Source organism: Asterias rubens, chromosome 6 (genome assembly GCF_902459465.1).
Source record: "Asterias rubens chromosome 6, eAstRub1.3, whole genome shotgun sequence".
Taxonomy (NCBI): domain Eukaryota; kingdom Metazoa; phylum Echinodermata; class Asteroidea; order Forcipulatida; family Asteriidae; genus Asterias; species Asterias rubens.
This window is the reverse complement of record NC_047067.1, coordinates 1,792,394-1,813,673: the sequence shown is the minus strand read 5'-3', so window position 1 is coordinate 1,813,673 and position 21,280 is coordinate 1,792,394. Positions and strand designations below refer to the sequence as shown.

The following is a 21,280-nucleotide window of genomic DNA, read 5'->3' as shown; positions in this document are numbered from 1 at the left end:
TTAATAACTTTTCAGTAATAGCTACCGATTAGAATTAGTCCAACTGCATGCATTATTGTATATGCAAGAATATATTGTACCCCCCTCATCCCCCTCCCCCACAACGAGGAACAAAGCAGAGTGTGATTTTCTTGTGATTAATGACCCGAGGAAGTCATCTATGGACACGTCGTCCATCAAACTCTAAAATTGAATGGGGGGGGGGGTGTCACATGTTTTGTATCCAGTTTGTGGGTGACGCGTTAGATAAATCATCCATGCCGGGTTTTCCTTGTGAGTTCAAACTATGGTGGATTGCTTGTAATATTTTCAAAGCTGTGGAGCTGCATTTATCACTGCCAACTTGATAGGTTTTACTCTGGAGTCAAAGTTACAGCATAGTGGCTTTGAAGAATTGGTGATGCTTCTCTGTCATGGAAAACGCTTGCTCTTCATTTCGATAAAGAATAACAGGACCTTTTTTTCGTAAAACTGCTCAATGGAACCAAATAAATATTTGCCTCCTTCAAAAATGAAAAGTTGGAGAGGGGCTCCAACGTCGAACTCAATTTTGTGATGCACTCATTTCCAAGTTGATAGTGTCATTATGAAAGTGGGGACAATTCTCTAACCTCGCAATGGTACAAAATGCCATTGTTCTAACACCCTTCCAGTGAAAATTTTGTCAACATAAAAAAAAATCAAACATTGGAACAGTGATCTGCATTTTTTTCACAGGATTTTTAAAAGTTTGTTCTTATGAAAGAAATCCAATCAAAATGGCATTGAAGTTGACCTTTTGACTGACGCAAAAATTCCTCTTTGAAATGTAGAAACCCAGTTGTTGTTGATATTCACTGACGTCATGTTTCAAATTTCGCTCTGAAAGAGTACTAAATAAAAATTACACCATATTATCATGCAGTTTAGAGACTTGTAATTTGTTCACCACTTTCATGAGGACTCTTTCTATTGGAAAATGAGTGCATCACAAAACTGACCCAGTAACCCACATAATACAAGTTAAATCAAACCAAAAGACACATATTTGGCTGGTAACCTCTTACGAGCAGGAAGTGCTCAAAATATTTATTTTTATTTTTTATTCAATACAGAAAAACTCCCCACATTTCTTAAATTTAGTTAGTTGAGCAGCTTCATGAAAACGGCCCTTGCACTGTTATGGTTGAGTTTTAGTGTGGTAGAAATTCTATAGAAATAGTAATGCTTTAGAATGGGTAGTGCTTAGAGGTAGAACTGTAGGCAGGGATGACACTGTCGTCTTGCTTTGCCTGTTTGTATTGAATCACCGCCCTTGCAGAGCAGTCGTCAACTTCTAAAGATCGTAACTCTTCTTACTACTGTAATTTGAAGATTTGGAACTTACATCAAGTCCAAAAGAACAAACTGATACCAAAGTTGATGTTGATCATGATCATTAAGAATTATGAAATCTGTTGGGAAAAGAAAAAAAGGAAAAGAAAAAAACTTAACAAAATAAATCAACTTTGAAAACAAAATTACATCATTCGACTGTTTGAAACTTAAACGGTCAATTCAGAATTTGTATACAATTATGGAAATTTTTTTATTACTGATATACATTTTTAGGAGAGGGGAAAAAAACCCTGAAAAACAAAACTTTTCTTGCCAGTAATTTATTGAAACCTTCTGTGAAAGGTGTTTTTTTGCAATCTAAGATTACTGTCAAAACAATTTGGTGCAAAATTGTTCCGTTGTGCAATAAAACATTTGTTTATTTTTTATAGAGACTTATAAAAAGTATTATAAAACTATTATAAAGAAATATTTATTTGGAAAGTACTTATAATGTTTAAATTTTTATATCAAAATATATATTTTGACAACTATTTTTCTATAAACAAGACTGTTAAAACTGCAATAGCGCATGTTAGTCTTTTCTATTGTAAAAACTGCCATGGAATCATGAATCTCACTGTGTCATCTTGCTGTATGCTTTCTCACCTTTTATTTTTGACACCAACCCCTTTCAGAGGTTCAGACAGGTAAACTTTTTATGTAACTTTGAACGTTTGTCAGTGAAGATTAGGGTCTGCTAGCAAATTACAAGCCCCCCCCCCCCCCGACCCCCCCACCCCCGACCCCCCCCCCCCACACGAAAAAAACCCAAAACAAAACCCCAAACAAATGAAATAACAAAAAGGGAGAGAAGGAAACAAATTAAACACAAACAAAAGGAACGAAGGTGAATGTTTCTTTTTGTTTAACCTTTCTTTCCCATACTCAGAAAATAAAAAAGTTTGATTCACTCCAAAAAACAACCGCTTTTATCTTCTAAAGTTGCTCAAATTGGAACAAACAAATTTGATTTAAATTCTTAGAAGCCAACTTATTGTAATTTCTTCACGAAAAGGCTCAAGTTTTTGCGGGAGAAAAAAAACCCAAAAGATTTATTGACTGCAACCTTTTAGCTTTTCAGCTGATTTTCTAAATGTTTTAGTTTTTCACAGCTGTGCCATTCAACACAGTGCAAGGTCTTGTCATATCTGGCACTTTTCTATTTTTTGATAAAGTGCTGTTGCATGCCCAATGGATGCATACATTGTAAGCTGATGAGAAATTTCAGACTTTTATCTGAATCCAGACTTTGTAAAGTCTCCCTGGTCAACCGAAAATGCTGCACTTTAAAAAAAAATAAATAAATCTACTTCTCTAGCACTGAGGGTACTGTTCCCAGAAGCTCCTTAGAATCAAGAAGTGAGCACAACGTGGGAATGACATCATTTCAATTATACTTCCTAAGATCTGAATCCCAGTTTTAGACTTTTTTTATCAGCATTAACTCTTATCTCTGTTCACTTTACCCTTTGTTGTCATAATTCTTGGGCACGTAGCGGTGAAGCTACAATTAAATCCAGTCTCATTTTGACCAGAGAATTGTTGTTGGGAAAAATTTGTGTAGAAACGTCGTGTAGGATTGTGGTTGTAATTTGTTAGCAGATCTTAATGAGTGGTCATGTGTTTCATGAAGCCAGTCTTTTGATGCAAGTGTATTTAGTTTGTCTTTTTGGATTCCACATTAACAAATCTCTTATCGCGAATGAAAAGAATAATCTACTAATCTTCCTTTTCTGCATGAAGGGTTCGCAATCGGGCCCAGTTACATGGCTCTTTTTTACCCTAAGAAAACAATTTGTTTTGGCGGTAAGCAGAGCCATGAAATTTGTCCCAGATAAGAGAGACTTTTTTTATTGTGAATAAGCAGATCATTTTAGAGAAGAAACAAGAGCCGTGTATAAAACTAAAAAAAGGTTAGATGTCAGAAATATTCATTGTGCATACATACCTGCAGAAAACTTGAAATTAAGGATTTTTATAAACAAGTGGGAAACTTGTCACCTAATATAGAATTTTTTTTAAAGAGAATCCAAAGTAAAGCCCTTTCTGATCAAATAAGTTATTCCTTTACATTTTAGTTAATTGTTTTGTTAATTGAGAGAATATTTTTAATTTAACGCGATTTCTAAGTTTGAAGTGTTGCAATTGACATAGTTTTTCAATCTTTGCTGGTCATTTTTATTCCCCACTTTCAATTCATTGTGCACATTGTTTTGAGTCTCCCATCAAAAAAGTATTGTGTCAATTTAAAATTTCCAAAAGCTTTGTCAAAACAGAATCACAATTTGTTTTTCCATTTTTTCTTTACTGTATTTTTATTTAAAATCTGCTCTGAAAAAAATACTGCAAATCCTGTTCGGAATGCTTCGACACGCACTTGTCATTGAAGTAGTTTGTGAAATTTTGTTTTGTGTTTAACCCATTTTGCTGTGCACACGTATCATTGGAATTTCTTCATATGTGATGCAGTTTAAGCAGGTATGTGTATGTGCATGAGAAAGAAATGCTAAATTATTTCCTGCCTTTCTGTTCTATTGGAGAGTTGTTTTCTCTTCAATTTAAAACTTTCCAAAGCAGCCACATGGAGCATCTTGCTATGAATCTTCAAAAAGACGTCAGCGTTGACCGTAGTGAGATTTCCTATCAGCAATAAAATAAAATTTGTTGCAATTCTTTTGGGAAAAGGTTGCATTGAAACAGCAATTTATTTCTACTAAGCCAGAAAGAAAAATTTGTTTATCTTACTGATTTAACTCATGCAGCGAACTCTTTGCATGTAGTTTATTGTACTGGTACTTAAGAATGTGAAGAAAGGAACGGTGTTTCTGGAGTGGATTTAGTCTGGTTTCAGCTTTTTTTTATTTTTGCAATTTTTCTAACTTTTGCTTCTAGGTTATCATCAGGAAAGTGGTGAACTTTTATGCTTTGGTTTTTAGTTGCTGTTGTGATAACTAGTTGTGTTTATTTTTTGCATCTTTTGGTTGCAGTCGCAGTTGATTTTATTATGTAGAAAGATAACATCAATGAGGTTTGACTCACGTTCAGGTTGCTTGCCTCAAATCATTCAATTATTGTGCCAATTCTGCTGAACTTCTGAAAATCTTTCGCAAAAAGTTGCATTTTTAAAAAGAAGAGAGCGTAATTATTTTTTTTTTAAAATGTTGTATAAATTCCAAAATTGGCTTTACTTGAATCTTAAATAATGGAAGTAAAATGTATCGTATGTAGCTATAAATTTAGCTTCTTATATATTTTGGTGTGGCAAAATCGTCGTGGTATGCTACCAAAGCAATTGAACACAAAAAGACTGCCAATCACCTCATTGATGCATTCTTACCCTCTTGGTTGCTATGGAAACAGCAGCTCATCTGAATATGCTAATGCGATATAACCCCCATCTATCCACTTCCTTTCAGGTCATAGTAAAGAGGTCCCCCAAAGTAGATCAGGTACATTTATCATACAGCCATTCTGCACCGCGCCATGGGTACTGTAGAAACTGCCAGCTAATTTGCATAATATGCTAACGAGCTAACCCTTTTACTCTATCCATCCGCTTATATTCACAGGTTATTACAAAGAAGTCCCCCAAAGTAGAGGTATTTGTTTTGTGTATATTCAAAAGTCGTCACTGGTTGTGTGTGTTCTAGAAATAGTAGTGTGTTAATGTAGGTTAGGAGTTAACCCATAACCTTACCGGATATTTCATAGAGGCAGTTGCCCTTCATGCCTTGGTCATTGCCTTCATGCCCCTCTCTCAGAGGTGCCCCTTGACTAAGGAAGACTGCCGTGCCCATGAAGTATCAGACCTTTGTAACAATCATGCAAACTTCATGTAACCGAGAAATAACTTGTGTCATCCTGTTTCAATTTTAACAGCTTCTAAAATAAATTCTGCTTTTTAATACTCAACTGCGATCCCGTTTACTTTAACCCCTATATTGGCAATCCGTGCAAAATGATGAGAATTAACCAAAGTAACAGGAACACTTAACATCTGAATTTTTTTTTAAATATTTACACCTATCAACTAAAATTTGATAAGCACTTAATTGAGTAATTGAGATGAACACCAAATTATCTTTGAATTAAAATCTGTTACTAGATTGTAACCCCTATTTTACCATTGTTTGATTTTGAAGAAATCTAATAAGCAACATTTTGTTAAAAACATTTTTAAAATTTACTTCGCTTTTATAAACTTTATTCTGAGTACATTTTTTAAGTGAATTGTTTATTATGGGTTAATTTCGAGCCATTCTTGATTGCTGTGTTTCAAATCCCGAGCCTTCCAGTGGATTCACATCGCTAGTCACCATCAGGGATATTCATGTAGATGTGTCAGTCAATGTGTTATTCATGAATAATGCATGAGTATGTTAATCATCCCTCATTAGATCTTATGCCTCGCCCCTTATATCTCTACTCATGAATAATGCATGAGTATGTTCATCACTCCTCATTAGATCTTATGCCCCGCCCATATATTTGTACTCATAATGTAATAGGAAATGTAGCATAGACTGCTGTAGTTAATGTAGATCCAAGACAGTAGCCTCATTTGAATATGTTAGAACTCATGAATTATGCATGTGAGTTGATTGACAACCTTCTGTAGGTACGTATAAGCCCCACCCCGAAGCCCTAGGACATCCTTGTTACGCTTACACTATAAAACTGTATTGCACTGAAAATGCTAATAAAAATGTTTAAACCTCTGCACTAATTAAAATTCACAAATGGTGAACTGGTCACGCAGTAATCCTGCCTTCCCTTCCTTCTGTGTCATTCCCTACCACCCCCAACCAACCAATCCTTCCCTCTCCTTATTACCTACACCCCAATCCATCCTATTTCCCAACCCATTGATGTTGCCTATACCCCATTCCTATACCCCATTCCTTTTACCCCAGTCCTTTTGCCTCAATTCATTCCTTTTACCCTAAACCCGTTCATATTTCCCCATACCCATTTCTTTCGCCTGACCCCATTCCTGTTTTCCCTCAAAAACCCATCCCATTTGCCTCAACCATTCTCCCCCAACACCAATTCTTTGACCCTAAAACCCATCCTTTCCCACTGAACCCATTCATTTTCCTTACATGTAATACCCATCTTCTTTTGCCTGAACCCATTGCTTCATCCACCTATCTCCCTCATCTATAGACCCCCACCCCATTACCTTTAATTGAATAATTGTTCAAGTTAAGAGCTGCAAATAGATTGTACTTGGTAAAATAAAAGCATGTTAAGATTTTGACAATACTTTCAAGACGACAATAACTCCAATCTTGACATGTTGTTCTTGTTTCTTCTCAAGGAGACATGCTAACATTACTTTACAAAAAATTATTTATCAAATCAGTCAGTTCCTTGAAGATAAAAAGAGGAAACAAGCTGTGGTAGGCAGTCTCTGACTAAAATTGTCCAAAACTTCCCTCACTCGGCAAAAAGGCAAATCGTTGTTAATTGGGTCCGAACCAATTTTGAAATCTTCCCACCACAGCTAAGTGCTGTCCCAAATAAATTATGTGCAGCTATAAATTCACACCACCACCCATTCAGCTTCCAACACCCCCAACTCCTCTGCTTAACCCCCACCCCACCCCAAACCCAGTGACTTGCATAGTTGTCTGTACCTAGTGTACACAGTGTTCCACCTTAAAGGAACACGTTGCCTTGGATCGGTCGAGTTGGTCTTTTAAAAGCATTTGTAACCATTTGTTATAAAATGCATATGGTTAGAAAGGTGTTTTAAAAGTAGAATACAATGATCCGCACACATTAACCTCGAAAGTGCGTGGTTTTCCTTTTACTTTGTGAACTAACACGGTCGGCCATTTATGGGAGTCAAGAATTTGACTCCCATAAATGGCCGAGTCAAAAATTTGACTCCCATAAATGGCCGACAGTGTTTGTCAACGAGGTAAAAGGAAAACCACGCAATTTTCGAGTGATACTTGTGTGGATCATTATATTCTACTTTTAAAATATCTTTCTAATCATATGCATTTTATAACAAACGGTTACAGACGCAGCACGCTTTTCAAAGACCAACTCGACCGATCCAAGGCAACGTGTTCCTTTAAGTATGTTACCAGCATGTGTTATATCCCCTTCACAAATATATTGATTTAAGTTGCATAGTAGAGCACTGTAAAAGCAAACACCCAACCTTGCACTAGAAACACACCCTTGCACGGGTGATACAGCCGTCGTTTTCACCAAACTCTTCCTAACTTAAGGATTAATCTTAGGACTTGGGACGGGTTCAGTTCCGTATCCGAATTTGTAGGACGCATTGAACCCATCCTAAGTTAGGACGGGTTACTCGTCCTAACTCGAGTTAGGATTAATCGTAGTGTTTCGTGAAATCGGCTGCAGGACATGCAACATTGTTGTGAAATGTATGTTTTAAATGTGCTTGTTGTTGATGTTAAGAGAGCACATACATGTTCATACATGTAAGTTCTACAGATTACCCAGTTTGTAAGTTTGACATGACAGGATAGACCATAGAAGTGTTGTGAGTACTCAAACATACTTGGGAATATTATTTGGTTTTTGCTCTTGCATTATTTTGTATTATCAGAACTTTCCCAAGTTCAGTGAAAAAATCCATCATTTTACCTGAGGTTTGTGAAAAAATCCACAGGCATGTCACTCCCACCTGAGTGAAATGCTGGTGGAATTTGTTCAAAGAATTGTGGAAAGTGCTGAGTATGCATCAAGGCTTAATACACATTGGCAAAAAAACAAATACATTCTTGGAGCCCTTGAGCGATGAGAACGAAAACATAATCACACTGCCAGCCAGATGAACGATGCCACCGTCCAGTTTTCTAATGGGGGTTCTCATAGGGTTTATGAGACACGTGTGCCAAATTCGCATGAGGACCATTTGTTACTTATGCGCAAAACATAGAGTTATATATAAGAACTAGAGGGCGCACTGGTGATGCTTCTTGCACAAGCGCGACGGGACCGCAAGATGACAAGCGCGTCATTCTGCACGCGCGTTGAATATGAAGTACACGTTGGAATTTGTGTTTATTGAACGCTGACGCGATGCTGTTTTGTCAACTTTAGACGCACAAACACACGCGATATATATAACTCTATGGCACAAAATCATGTGTTGGGTACCAGGCAAGATTGACTTCTTGTTGACAAATGGTTCATATAAGGATGAGCACCAGTAAACCATGTGTCTCAAAAGCCTCCTGAGTGCCCCACTCCCCAATCCCACAATGCACTTGTTCCAACACTAAATGTAAAGGCAGTGTTTAGTCACTGTTGTACTACCACCTTGTTACCTTAACAACTCTATATTTACCTTAAAAAACCCTACCCAACATGTCTTATTTACCTAAACAATACATTTGTGACCTTTAAAACAACTACCCAAGAATAGAATGTTTATGTCAATGTTATCACTAACATCCTGAAACCCTTACCTGGTGAGGAGTTAGAACATAGTTTGAAGAATCGATTGCCCCTCCCTGGCCTTCAGTGGCCTTCAGCCCCCCCCCTCCAGCCCACTCCCCTCCAGGCCACTCCCCTCCAGCTCCATTCCCTCAAGCCCCTCCCCTCCAGCCCCCTACCCTCCAGCTCCCTACCCTCCAGCCCTCTACCCTCCAGCCCTCTACCCTCCTGCCCCCTCCCCTCCCCTCCAGCCGACTCACCCCAGCCCCCTACCCTCCAGCTACCTACCCTCCAGCCCCTACCCTCCTTCCCCTCCCCTCCCCTCCAGCCCACTCACCCAAGTCCCCTACCCTCCAGCTCCCTCCCCTCCAGCCCTCTACCCTTCTGCCCCCTCCCCTCCCCTCCAGCCATAACTTTTTTTGTGAAATAATTTCTGTGTATTTACAACTGCTGTAAATGTTATATTTTTTGTTTAACTCATTCAAAGTAAATGCGTTAACTGTGGTCACCTGTGTATTTTGTTAACAGTGTATTGTTCAGTAGTAACCATTTGAAAATATTGTTAATTAATATATATGTAAAGTAAAATGGCTAACCACTGCAACAAATTGTCTCAAAGCAAGAATCTTTCTTCATCTTTTTTGACGATTTATTTTTGATGACAGGAGAGAAGGAAGATAGAGGAGGAAGAGTTGAACGAGAAACTGACACGACGAGTTCAACGCGAGGCGAGACGTCAACACCATCAGCAACAGCTGAAGCGCCACCGCATGGCCCAAGAGATTCAACGCCAACTTCAAGAGGTGGAGGTCAAGCAGAGGGAACTGGAGAATCGTGGAGTTTACGTCGAGAAAGCGTTACGAGGGGAAGGCGGCGATGATGCAGACAAGAAACGTAAAGAAGCACTTTGAGATAGTTCAAGATTTTGCTTTCTTCGTGTTTTTTTTGTTACCCGCTGCTGAATATAGGATTCGAGCTGTCACTAGCCATTGCAGACAAGAAACAAAAAGAAGCACTTTAAGATATTTCAAGATTTGTTTTTCTTATATTTTTTTGTACCGTCTTCTAAACACTGGCCACCTGTGTGATTTGCAGGTCCTGGGTTCGAATCGCACCTGAGTGGTTTGCGTGTATTTTTTTTTTTCAGAGAACCTGGGAAAGTGCTGAGTATACACATTGGTTTGTAAAACCCAAATAGCCTTCTTTATCCCTGATACAAAATTAACATCTATTTTGCATGTGACATAAAGTCACCTGGAAATAGAATTTTTTTTTCTTTCAAACATAAGAGTATATGCTTACGAACAAGCAAACAATTTTTTTAGTAATTGTTTGTCACGATTTATATGTTTAAAAAATATATAAAGTTGTTTGGGGGGCTGACTCCGCCTACCCCTTTTGTGACGTCAATCGAGGCAGACTTTGCCTGCAATGCGTATAGTAAACACACGTGCAAAGTACATGTACGTCCAAGTCGTGAGTTGGTAGGTTTCAAAAAGTGTTTTTCTGCACTCAGCAGCAATACACCTGGTCGGCATTGCCGGAAAAAAACCAAAAAAATCTTTTTTTGAAACGTACAAACTCACGACTTGGTCCGTACATGTACTTTGCAATTGTGTTTACTCTACACATTACAGGCAAAGTCTGCCTCGATTGACGTCATGAACAGCGCCCTCTCGGGTGGGGGTCTACTATTAAATTTGTAAATAACTTAAGAACTGATTTTTTAAAACCTTAGTTAACTGTTTATGGACATTCCACTCATCAAAACACATATATAAGTGGCAAAAGCTTTATTTTGAAAAAATACCACTTCCAGGTGACTTTAATAATCTTATTGTTTTTCGTAAATCACTCTTTTTACATTTGTTAATAGCTTTTATTCTATTATAAAATATGGTTATTTCAGCCTCTGGCAGCAAACCATATGTTATGTTACCGAAAATCCCAGAATAATTACAAATAATGAAATTTTATTCTAATGATTATTTAGTTTCTACAGCATCCGGTGGCGTTGATGAAAGCACCCTAATGCAACAGTGGTTCAACTTGGTCAACGAAAAGAACGCTCTCGTCCGATACGAGTCTGAACTCATGGTCCAGTAAGTCCAATCAATTAACTAGTTTTTGTCCCCGACACACCTCCGAGATGTTTATCTTGACATACATTTGTAACCCACCCTTAACACCCCCACCCCCAACACCAGCACGTGTGTTTCACACAATGCTTGGCAAACAGGTGTTTTTTTTGTCATGCCTTGGTCCCCACCAAGCTTTGTTTCTTTTTTTGTTTTTCTCTTTAGTTCGGTCAGGTTTTGTTTGCAATAATTGAACATTTCTGCTACAATTATTTTTAAAAGCTAATTGAGTGGAAGAGAACGAGAGGGAGAGGGAATTTTTTTTATTTTATTTTGATGTTCTCTCTTCCAAGACGGGCCTAACGGGGGTTTTTGTTTGGATTTTTCTTTTAGGGCACGTGAGCTTGAATTGGAGGACAGACATTGCCAACTGGAGCAAGAACTAAGGCAGCGGATGGCTATTGACGGTAAGAATTACGTTCTATCTACTCGACCCTTCCATGGCAAAACAGTCTAATTCGATTTTTTTTTGTATATAAGATCATTTCTGGATAAATTAAGAATGGTTTTTCAATTTCTAAGTTTCAAAGGCATATACTTTGTATGGATGTCTTATCTTGGCCTCTTTATACACTTTGTCTAGTTTTTATGGCAAAACAGCTTACCTCCGAACTTGCTTTTCTCAAATTGTCATTTTTTCAATAAATCAAAGATTGGTTTGAAGGTGCTGAGGCGCAGAAGAAATAATTAAGTCATTGATGGTAGGCCTCCTGAAACAAGTGGGCTTTCAGAAGTGTCTTGAACATGTTGAAGGATGTTGTGTCCCTTATGTGATTGGGAAGTTTATTCCAGAGTTTGGGTCCATATACTGAGAAGGCTCTATGGGCAAAAGTGATATGGCTTGTTCTTGGAGCAACAAAGTATGGTGAACAGGAGTTGTTTGACCAAAGGAGTCTCCGTTCGGCACCAACTTGCAGCAGCATGTCCATGAGTTAATGAGGGGCTTGAACGAAGTATGCACTTAAAACAAATCAATTGTTCTTTTGATTACAGAAACAAAAAAGAAAGAATCGGATCGTGAGGTAGAGAGGCTTCTACTTGAGGAGATGTTGGAAGTCGTTGAGCAGAGGGACGCCCTTGTGGCACTTCTTGAAGAGGAACGCCTCAAGTAAGTCTCCTCTTGCCTCGATAACTCTGTCCTTTCTCTCATCACAATACCTCATAGTCTTTGTAGATGTATACTTAGATAAACCCTGTAGAGACCAAACTGGCTGTACCAAAATGCCCAGAGTGCTGCAAACGGCCCATTATTTGACCAGCCTTTGCTCAAACAATGGGGTCAAAGAAAAGGTTTGAGACTGAATTGACATTTTCCATTGTTTCCGATGTAAACATAGAATTAACAACTCCGAAACAAAACCTGACATTTACCTGGGAATAAAGCACGGTTCATACTTGCGAAGCGAATTTGACGTGAATTTGACGTCACAACCCTCCTTTTGCAGCGGTATTCGCAAGTGAGTTGAGCGGAGTTGAACTGCTGCGAATTTTTCGTTGCAAATTTGTGACGTCAACATTCGCATTCGCAGGAAGTATGAACCGGGCTTAATGATGCAAAAAATCAGCACAATCATCAATGTCTGGGCGTATGGTGATAGCTATGAAGAAATTAGTGGTCTCAAATGGGTTAAACGCTCTGAGATTTCATGTGTTTTTGCAGCTTAGTAGTGTGTGAAGCATTCTTTACCGCAGCAAAATTGCTTAACCATTTTCTTAAAAGCAAAAAAAGTAGTTGCAGAGCTTTTGTAGGAATATTGTGATAAACTTTTGAATGTGATTTTTTAACAGTGTAAATTTTTGAAAGGCAAGTAGCTTTAACAACTTTTTAGGGCAATGGTACTCTTTTGGCTTGTATCGATGTAATTGCACATCAGTTAAGTAAGTGGGAAATGTTTATAAATGCTGTCTCAGAAAAAGGAAATAATCAAAATGTTGCATCAAGTTTTGCGTTAACTGTTTGAAAAGAAACTACAATACTAGTTGGGCAGGTAGGGGGAATATTAGGTGGCATTGTGACTATAAGGTCATTGCAGATTCAGATTGGTTCTTTTGGAAAAATACAGGTAGAACAGCAAGCACATTTTCAAAATGGCTGCCAGTGCTTGTTATTTTACCCTTACTTTTTCAAAAGATCAAATCAGCGATGGTACTACAGCCAAATATCTTTCTCATGACATACTCTGACTGTGTGCCAAATTCAATGTTTGCATCATCAAATACACAATCCCAACACCTATCTGCCGAACTGTGCACTCATCTGATGATTTAAAGGATACTTTTCTTTAAAATGTTTAAAAAAACATTACTTCCAAAAGTGTGCCATGCCATTTATTTGAATTGACTAAAAACTTCATTTATATTTTCTATTCTTATCAGTAAATTTTAGATTTTGTTTTCAGCTTGATTGTTATAATGACTCCTCAGACTTACTTGCACACATTGACGATGACATCACTTAAACTTTTATGACAATAATTTATCTTTCTTAAAATAAAAAAAAATAAAAACAGAAAACCAACATTCAACCATCAACCATCATTCACCAATCCCCCCTGTTCATTAAGTTCAGAAGTTAAGGGGATGCGACTTTTTGCGCATCGATTTGCGTATAGTGACCTGATGTCCTAGCTTGTGTTAGGGGAGAACCCTAATTTATGAACAAAAACTAACAAGCAATGAGGGCGGAATCAGGGCAACCGTATCCTTGGCTTCCAAGGTCTCCAGACTCCAGGCTCTCCCTGAAGTACGAAACAACAATTGTCATAACCCCGTCTTATTTTTTCCCCGTCTGTCTTCCCAGCACCGAAGAGGCTTTAGCTTGTTTGAAGGCGTCTCAAGAACGTTTTCCCTCTTCCATCTTAACATCATTAACTGTAGAGGTACAGGGTTCATCCGTCTTAATAATATATCAGCATCCTAACCCTGAATCTGGTTATGACCCACATTTTATTTTGATTTTCCTCCCTCCTCCTTTTGGTTTGCATTTTGCCTTTCCATTTAAAAGTGGTGCAGCATTAGTATTGTGTCATGTGAAGAAGTCAAAACAAAAGCAAGTTGTTCTGAGAGCCGAAAAACAAAGAAATTGTCTTGTATCTGATTATCTTGAAATTTTGGAACCAATCAACTACAAATTTTACCCTGTAAAGCCCGGTTCATACTTTACTTCAAATGCGATACAAATGTTGATGTCACATGGCTGTTTTCGCAAGAGTTGGGGTCAAAGTTCGCAGGAAGTATGAACCGGGCTTTAGCCTCTAAAGGTGTAAAACAAAAACTTTTGAACCTCGAAGCATTTTTTTCCCAAACTAAATATGGGTGCGCCTATTCTGATGACATTTTTAAAATTTGAGTTTTACGATATAAGTCGGTTTCTCGCCAAGAAACAAATTAAGACAATGATGTACCTTTTTCCTTCCCTAACATCAACCCGACCTGCATGTCACTGTCAGCATTGTGCTTAGCATGAACTACACGTTACCAGGAAAGTTGGATGGAGCATGAGCATGGCATCTAAGACAGGATTACATTTACTTTGATGCATGAGTCGTTTGCCTCAGTAGTCACAGAACTCGTCTTCTTTGCATGTAATCATTCTTTGATGGTAAACATTTGTGTCTCTATTTAGAACTCCCCACAGCTTCTGTCTTGATATGGCGAAGACTTCTCTGCAGAATATGGAGTGAAACTTCAAATACAAGATCCAGGTTTACATTCGTCTGCCCATGGAGGAATTTAATTTATTCCTCCATGGTCTGCCCTGCCATGGGTTCTTCGAAGAGGGTTTTAGGTTTAGACCTTGCCCTGGCTGAGGTTAAACAATTGAAACCCTCACAAACATAGCCTGAACATCTGACGTCACACTTAAAGGGTTGTGAATAATGCCAGATACCAGCCTGACCGGGTGTACCTTTGACCTCGATTCATTTCACATGGAGATTCGCTGTCAATACATGTACACATACATGTATTACATAATGAATATAACAAGACTACATGATGTACACAACATTATACACATGTACACTGGATGCTTCTACACCCCACACTGCAGCAATCAGGTTTATGTCTCAGCTTTCTTTCCTCGCACAGTTAGGGACTGGAACTGCTTGAAGATGGACCCCGCCCTCTCACCCTCTCTGGATGCATTCAAGAATGCACTGAGGGTTTCACCTAGTTGCTGGCCAGTTTTTACTTGCACCATGTACATTTTGCACCTGATTTGGCTTACGGTCTCATGGTTTCACGCCTGCGCCCAGCCGCAGTGTGGTAATCTTCAATTATTGAAGCAGCACTTGAAAGGCAAAAGAGGGCGAGGAGAAGAAGACGGTCGAAAGTGAAAGCCGACACTACATCACCTCGGACCAATCAAAACGCAGATATTGAAAGCTTATGTCACTGAACGTTTATGCATTGAAATCTTTGCATCCAATGGAATCTTGAGGTCTGTAAGACCAGTGCCTTTCGTAATCCTTGCGGATACAACGACATGGGACCAGTCTAAAAGACACACAACTCTCATCCAGTGATATGTTTTCCTTTGGCCTCATTGAGGGCGCTATGCTGTTTGGCTTGTGATGTCATTGCATGGGTCTATATAGCAACCCTGCAATCCCAGACAGTTCTGTTTCAACATCTTGCATGGCTTTTATACTTGCATTTTTTGTTTTTAATGCTTTATCAGATGCTTTTTGTTATGGCAGACCGATTATATGGCTTGCAGATATGGCTTGCAGATATGGCTTGCAGATATGGCTTGTATATATGGCTTACAGATGTGGATTGGAGATATTGCTATAACACTACATCTCCCTATGCTTTGAGTGTTGTTGTTGTTGTAGCCATTTGCTACAGCCATAGCCACAACATTATACACTATGATGTTGTTGAGAGTAATACAAGCAACTTAACGTTGGCTCGCTCACTTGGTCAGAAATTGTGATCATCACACCATCTTTCCCTTTTTTGGAATCACTTTTCTCAAAGAAGTGAGATTGTATGTCTGATCAAAAACATTTGTCAAAATCGAGAATCAAGTTTGGTATAAAAACAGTTATAGTTTTGTACTTTTTTTCAGATTCTAGACAAATGAACACAATCTGTTGCAACTTGCTTGTGTTTAATCTTCCCTAAACATTGAATTTGTTTGCGCATGACTTGTTGAATTCATGATTGCAAAAATATGAAATCAGACAAATGAGACAACTGCGATTAATGTCAAACTAACCTAGTTTATAAGGCAACTGTAGCTATCTATATAAATATTTGATTGTATCTTTTATTTCATATTTTATATGACAAATATGCCAGGTTAGGTGAAGTGTATTAATTTTGCTGAAAATTTTTACCATTTTGGGTTATGTGTCTGAGAAATATTTTTGCTGATTTATAATTTAAAAAGTTCCGGCAATTCTTAAAAGTGTGTTCTTGGTGAACTTTGGTGATGAGGACAAGTTCTTGAAGTAGCTTTGTGCATTCCCATTTCCCTTATCAAAGTAAATATAGCACTCTGGTAAACCCATGTACGGTTTTAAGTAACGCATCCCATAAATCTAGCCACAGCAACACCCCCCCCCCTCCCTTGACCATTTTGTGCCCATCACCCATGTATGTTCCCCTCCCATTAAAGATGATCTAACCCCAGTTGTGCAATACTAAACAACCATTCGGGATATTCCATTCTTCTTGACAGGGAGCGAAAGGAGGATTTGGACATCGAGGAGATTATGTTGAAGAAGGGTCTACTGACAGCGAGGAGTGATGTCCCAATACATGTGTGAATGCACACCCTCTCATTCTACTCAGATGGAACACCCCTTGTGCAGAATGGATTAGATCAGCTGTAGGCAACCCACTTTCTACATCAGTGGTGAATCAATGTTTTATATAAAAAAAAATCAAAATGACAGTTTATGGAGAACAGTACTTACTTGAAATTACTTTAAATGAGTTCAAAGGTCAGTAAATATTTGATGGATGACCTTTTTTAACTTATCATACAATAATAAATATTTTTTGGATTAATGGTTGGTTGTTGTTGGTACTTGAAGCATCACTTGTTCCCCAAAATGGGCAAGAATGATCCCCCATCAGGGTAGTAATTTACCCTGAAGGGGGTAGTATAATGGTACTGGGTGTATCAAACTGGATTCGAGTATACAGCACTTAATCAGATCGGTGTTCAGGGTAAAAACAAATTATAAACTGGAACCCCCTTGATACAAAAATGGAATAGCCGATCAATTACACAGACTTATTTATACTTGTGAAAATTAAAAACAATATTGTGTCTTTTTGTGAGCTATGGATGTTTCATATTACAAATGCAATGCAATTTTTATTGGTAGGAAGGCAGAAAAAATGTAGCATTAGCAAAAAAGACAAATTTAGTAAGAAACTGTCATTTAAAAATGTAATGACATGTTTAACAAAGGCAATAAAACAAATGTTGTGGCATGAGGACCTAACTTAATAAATCTAAAAAATAAAACAATGCTTTATATAAAAGGTACATGTTTAGTTTATTTAAGGGATCCAGTCCCACATTTTTAGTAATCGTATGCATTTTGGCTTGTAACTTGGGCCTATACTTTCACGGAGTTGCTTAGCAAACATTAGCAGGAAACCAGTTGCAAACGGTACATTTTACATGGGGTTCTAGCTGGTACCTTTATTCTGGTAAGCACAATTGTTTTGTGCTGAGCTACTTCTTGTGCTTAACCAGCTCTGTGGAATTGGGCCTTGTTTGTTGTTAGTATTAATCTTGTTTGTTCATAGCAAGATTGTTTTACTTTAACACAGAGTCCCATTATGTTCAGCTATATGTTTGTTTGATATAATATGCATTTCCATTTGTATTTTTTAAGATACATCGCTCATCTGTTTCAAATTATTTATGGTTCAAACGTACTTCGATTGTACCAAGGTGACTTTTCCATATTCATTTTGTCTCTTAAATGTTGATGCTTTTTTATATTTGTTCCTTGGTCAAAATATTGGCCAGTTTTCTCCATATTTACAGTACTTACATTTGTTTTGACCAAAACTTGTTTTTATATACTGCATTATTCTTTGAATACATGTCACATCCGAGAGGCTCCTTGTTAAAAACAAGATAAATGTTATTTTATCAGAAAGCTATGATTCAAAGACAAACATGGTGCCATAATTATTGCATGTACATTTATAGCCGAGTTGTAGTCCAGTTAAGGGAGTAGAGTCCTAGTTCAAGCCCTCGTGTTGCTTGGGTTAACCATAGCACCCACTAGCATTTCCAAGGGTTAACATTTTGGTCACTAGTGGGGCTATCTGTCATTCATGGAGGAGATGGTCGTCTTCCAAGGGTCATTTGCATTTATGGCGTCCCATAGTTTTATGGGCTTTGACGTTGCAATAGAAAGGTCTATGGTTCACATTCTTGCAAAGTGGCAACCAAATTGTGACGTCATGTCACCATGTGGTCGGCACTAATGTCTTTTGTTTCTTGTTTGTGGTAAACTACTGACACTGGTTAGAATATTGGGGCAATACCAGTATGCATCTAAGTTTGAGTTACCCCTGGTGTTTTAATGGTTAGTTTTGCTAATTGGTAGTGTTGAGTTGCTCAATGGAGAGAAGTCGTGTTTTGTATGCTAGTGACATAGGGAAAATCTGACACCTTTGGCTGGGGGAGGATGAATCAAAAAAGGGCGCTATCAGAAGACGTTTGTACACAGTTCGCCGTATGGGGACGGAATCTCCTTCCACAACGGCATAAATTCGGTGGTGTTCCTTCTAGTTTGATTGAAATGTAGCTGCATGGGCATAGTGTTTTTGAATCAGGATGTGGGTTCTTCTCTAACCATGATGAATTCCTTGTTGTAAATGAATTCCTTTAATTGAAATGGCATTCCAAGGACAAACAATCTTATGGTGCAAGTAAATGAATAAAGTTGTGCCGTTTAATTATTCATATGCAATTGTATTCCTATATGCAAGTTGTAGGCGAATTGTTGTGTGCAACCCTTTGGTTGTTCTCAGCTTCGAATTGATAATTGTACTATAGAGGGCGTCCTTACGCATGTACGGAAGTTTTTTAGTGGCTTTTTCCCAAACCTCGACTAAGGAAAAGTCCGCGTTTGTTTTCGTTGCAATCTAACGGGAATAATGTTTGTGTAGAATCTGTTTTCAAATATACCATAGATTTAATATTTCGAGTTTAGTCTGTAAACGTTTCTATTATTTTCCTGCAGAGTAAAGTAATTTGCTGTTTAGTGGTGGGGTGTGCAAAATATTTTGTTACGTGTTTACGCATATTTTTTTCGGAGCTGCAAGTGTGTGTTAAAAAATGGCGGGAATGTGGATCACCGTCAGACACATTTCAGATTATTTCAAAACAAAACTTCATTTTGTTGGCGAAATTGTGCTTGAGTTTGTTTTCGAAGCTTTTATTCAGTGTGGTGATTATATATTCACTATATTAAAAACAAATTTAATAAATAAAAACAATTCCAGAAACGTTGTTCCCAGTTTCAAACAGTACTTTGAATTGGCTTAGAGTAAGTAACTACTGTAGAATGGATACTCGTAAATTAATGAGATATTATTTAACGTGTTGTAAGATGCAAACAAAATTATCCGTTTTTACTACTAAAGATATTTTCTGCTCGTTATTTATTGTATAAAATAAGCAATTGTTAATTCTTTCAGCAGGCCTGTGGGGTGAAGAAATTTTAAAAACAATAATTAATGCATGTTACTGGTGTTAACATGTTTTATGAAAATTGCATTTTGAGATGGCATTGCTTTAAGGTAATATTGTATAGTAAACCCATTTCCATTTGACTGATTTAAACACTAAATTAGTCATTTTTTTGTACAAAAGTATTCAATAAAATAATATTTGAATACAAATTATAAAAATTGCAGATATTTTGGTCTTTCGTTTGTGTTTTTATTTAGCTCTTTGTGTTAGGGATCCATTTCAAAAAGGTTGCTGAAACACGAGTTTGGATATCACAAACCACGGCCCAATTGCATAGAGCTGCTTCATCATAATAAGTTGCTAAGCACAACAAAATAACGCCTACTAGAATCAGCCAAAATACAATTTAGCAACAGAGTAGGCTTGTGGACAAGTCGTTAAATCGGCGGTAAGATAGTCGAGTTGTAGCGGTGCTCTCGCGAGATCACTGCTCTCGCACGAACTGCTGGCTACCCGATTTCTACAACTCGACTATCTTACCGCGTGGGGCCGATTTAACGACTTGTCCACAAGTCTAGCAACAGAGCTGCTCAAGCTGAAAATTTATTGCTTACAAATTCTGCCTAGCCCAGATAAGCAGGGTACTAGTCGTAGAAGCTACATGTAAAATGGTATTTTAGCTGTTAACCTTTTCCTTGTAAGCATAATTTTGTTGGTCTCAGCAAGTTCCTGTGCTAAAGCAGCGCTATGAGATAGGGCCCAGTTTTACTCGCCAGAGGTTAGGCCTACCAGCCAAACTACCGTATTAATCGGTTTATTCTTGCTTAAAAAGTGACATTATCTGCGCAAGTGCCTATTATGGAATTTGGCTTAGGAATTAGGAAGCATAGATAAAAATGTCAAACTTTAATTTCTCTCCATAATTTTTATTTGGGTACGAATATTTGAAGCTTTTATCTTAATCTTATCTTAAAACGAAACTTGTCAATGAAAAGGAAGTTGGCAGGTGAGCTTAAAAAAATGTAATACCACTTTAAAAAAATTCGAGGGGCTCAAAGAAAAAACTTGCTTTTCAAACTTCGTGTGCTGCCTTCTCAGCAAAAGCAGACGATATTAGATTTGGCGGCAAAGACATTCCAACAGTTGTAAAGAAAGAAAGGGCTGAATCTCTATTTTTTTTTTTTTAGATCACACTACCGTTACAAAGGATCAATGTTAAACACATGTTGGAAGAGTGACAACTGAGAAATGCAGCGTCGGAATGTTGTCAGAAATCTTGCCTTTCATGTGAAGCACATTGTCTAGTATCATTGAAGAAATCTTATTCAGAACCCACAAAAACCCCGAAAGGTGTGCTTGTGGTTTGGTGACAACAATTGGAGTTTAAGATGGACCATTCGACAACAACCATGCATACGTTTCTTGTCGCTTTGCTTGCGATGAATTCCACCGTCATAACCGAACATAGGTCGATTTAAAAGAAAACATAAACAGTAACCGAAAACGTGGATAAACCCCATCAAAACCATGGCAATTTGCAGTTTGTGATCATTGCAAGAATTGGCACCAAAGTCATGAGATAGCATAGAAAGTCTTCAGACAACCAGAGCTAGTGAAGAAACATTGTAGGTGAGTTCTCGATATCGTCTACTGTTTTACAGTAACAAATGTTTTTGAA

General features: G+C 37.8%; 1 protein-coding gene across 9 annotated transcripts in view; it reads left to right on the top strand.

Moving 5' to 3' along the window:
- LOC117291708 (protein-methionine sulfoxide oxidase mical2b-like) overlaps positions 1-19,825 on the top strand; it is a 61,169-nt gene extending 41,344 nt beyond the window's left edge. For 3 of the 9 annotated variants that reach the window (XM_033773560.1, XM_033773562.1, XM_033773561.1), the window contains exons 21-29: positions 1,995-2,006; positions 3,829-3,837; positions 4,929-4,958; positions 9,450-9,678; positions 10,778-10,886; positions 11,256-11,329; positions 11,916-12,030; positions 13,723-13,801; positions 16,612-19,825. In XM_033773560.1, the coding sequence (XP_033629451.1) occupies positions 1,995-2,006; positions 3,829-3,837; positions 4,929-4,958; positions 9,450-9,678; positions 10,778-10,886; positions 11,256-11,329; positions 11,916-12,030; positions 13,723-13,801; positions 16,612-16,680 (726 nt within the window). In that variant the 3' untranslated portion in view covers positions 16,681-19,825. Of the gene's footprint in view, positions 1-1,994; positions 2,007-3,828; positions 3,838-4,775; positions 4,809-4,928; positions 4,959-9,449; positions 9,679-10,777; positions 10,887-11,255; positions 11,330-11,915; positions 12,031-13,722; positions 13,802-16,611 lie in introns of all 9 variants that reach the window. The other 6 variants (XM_033773564.1, XM_033773563.1, XM_033773568.1 and 3 more) reach the window with 6 other exon arrangements.
- Positions 19,826-21,280: the final 1,455 nt, after the last annotated feature.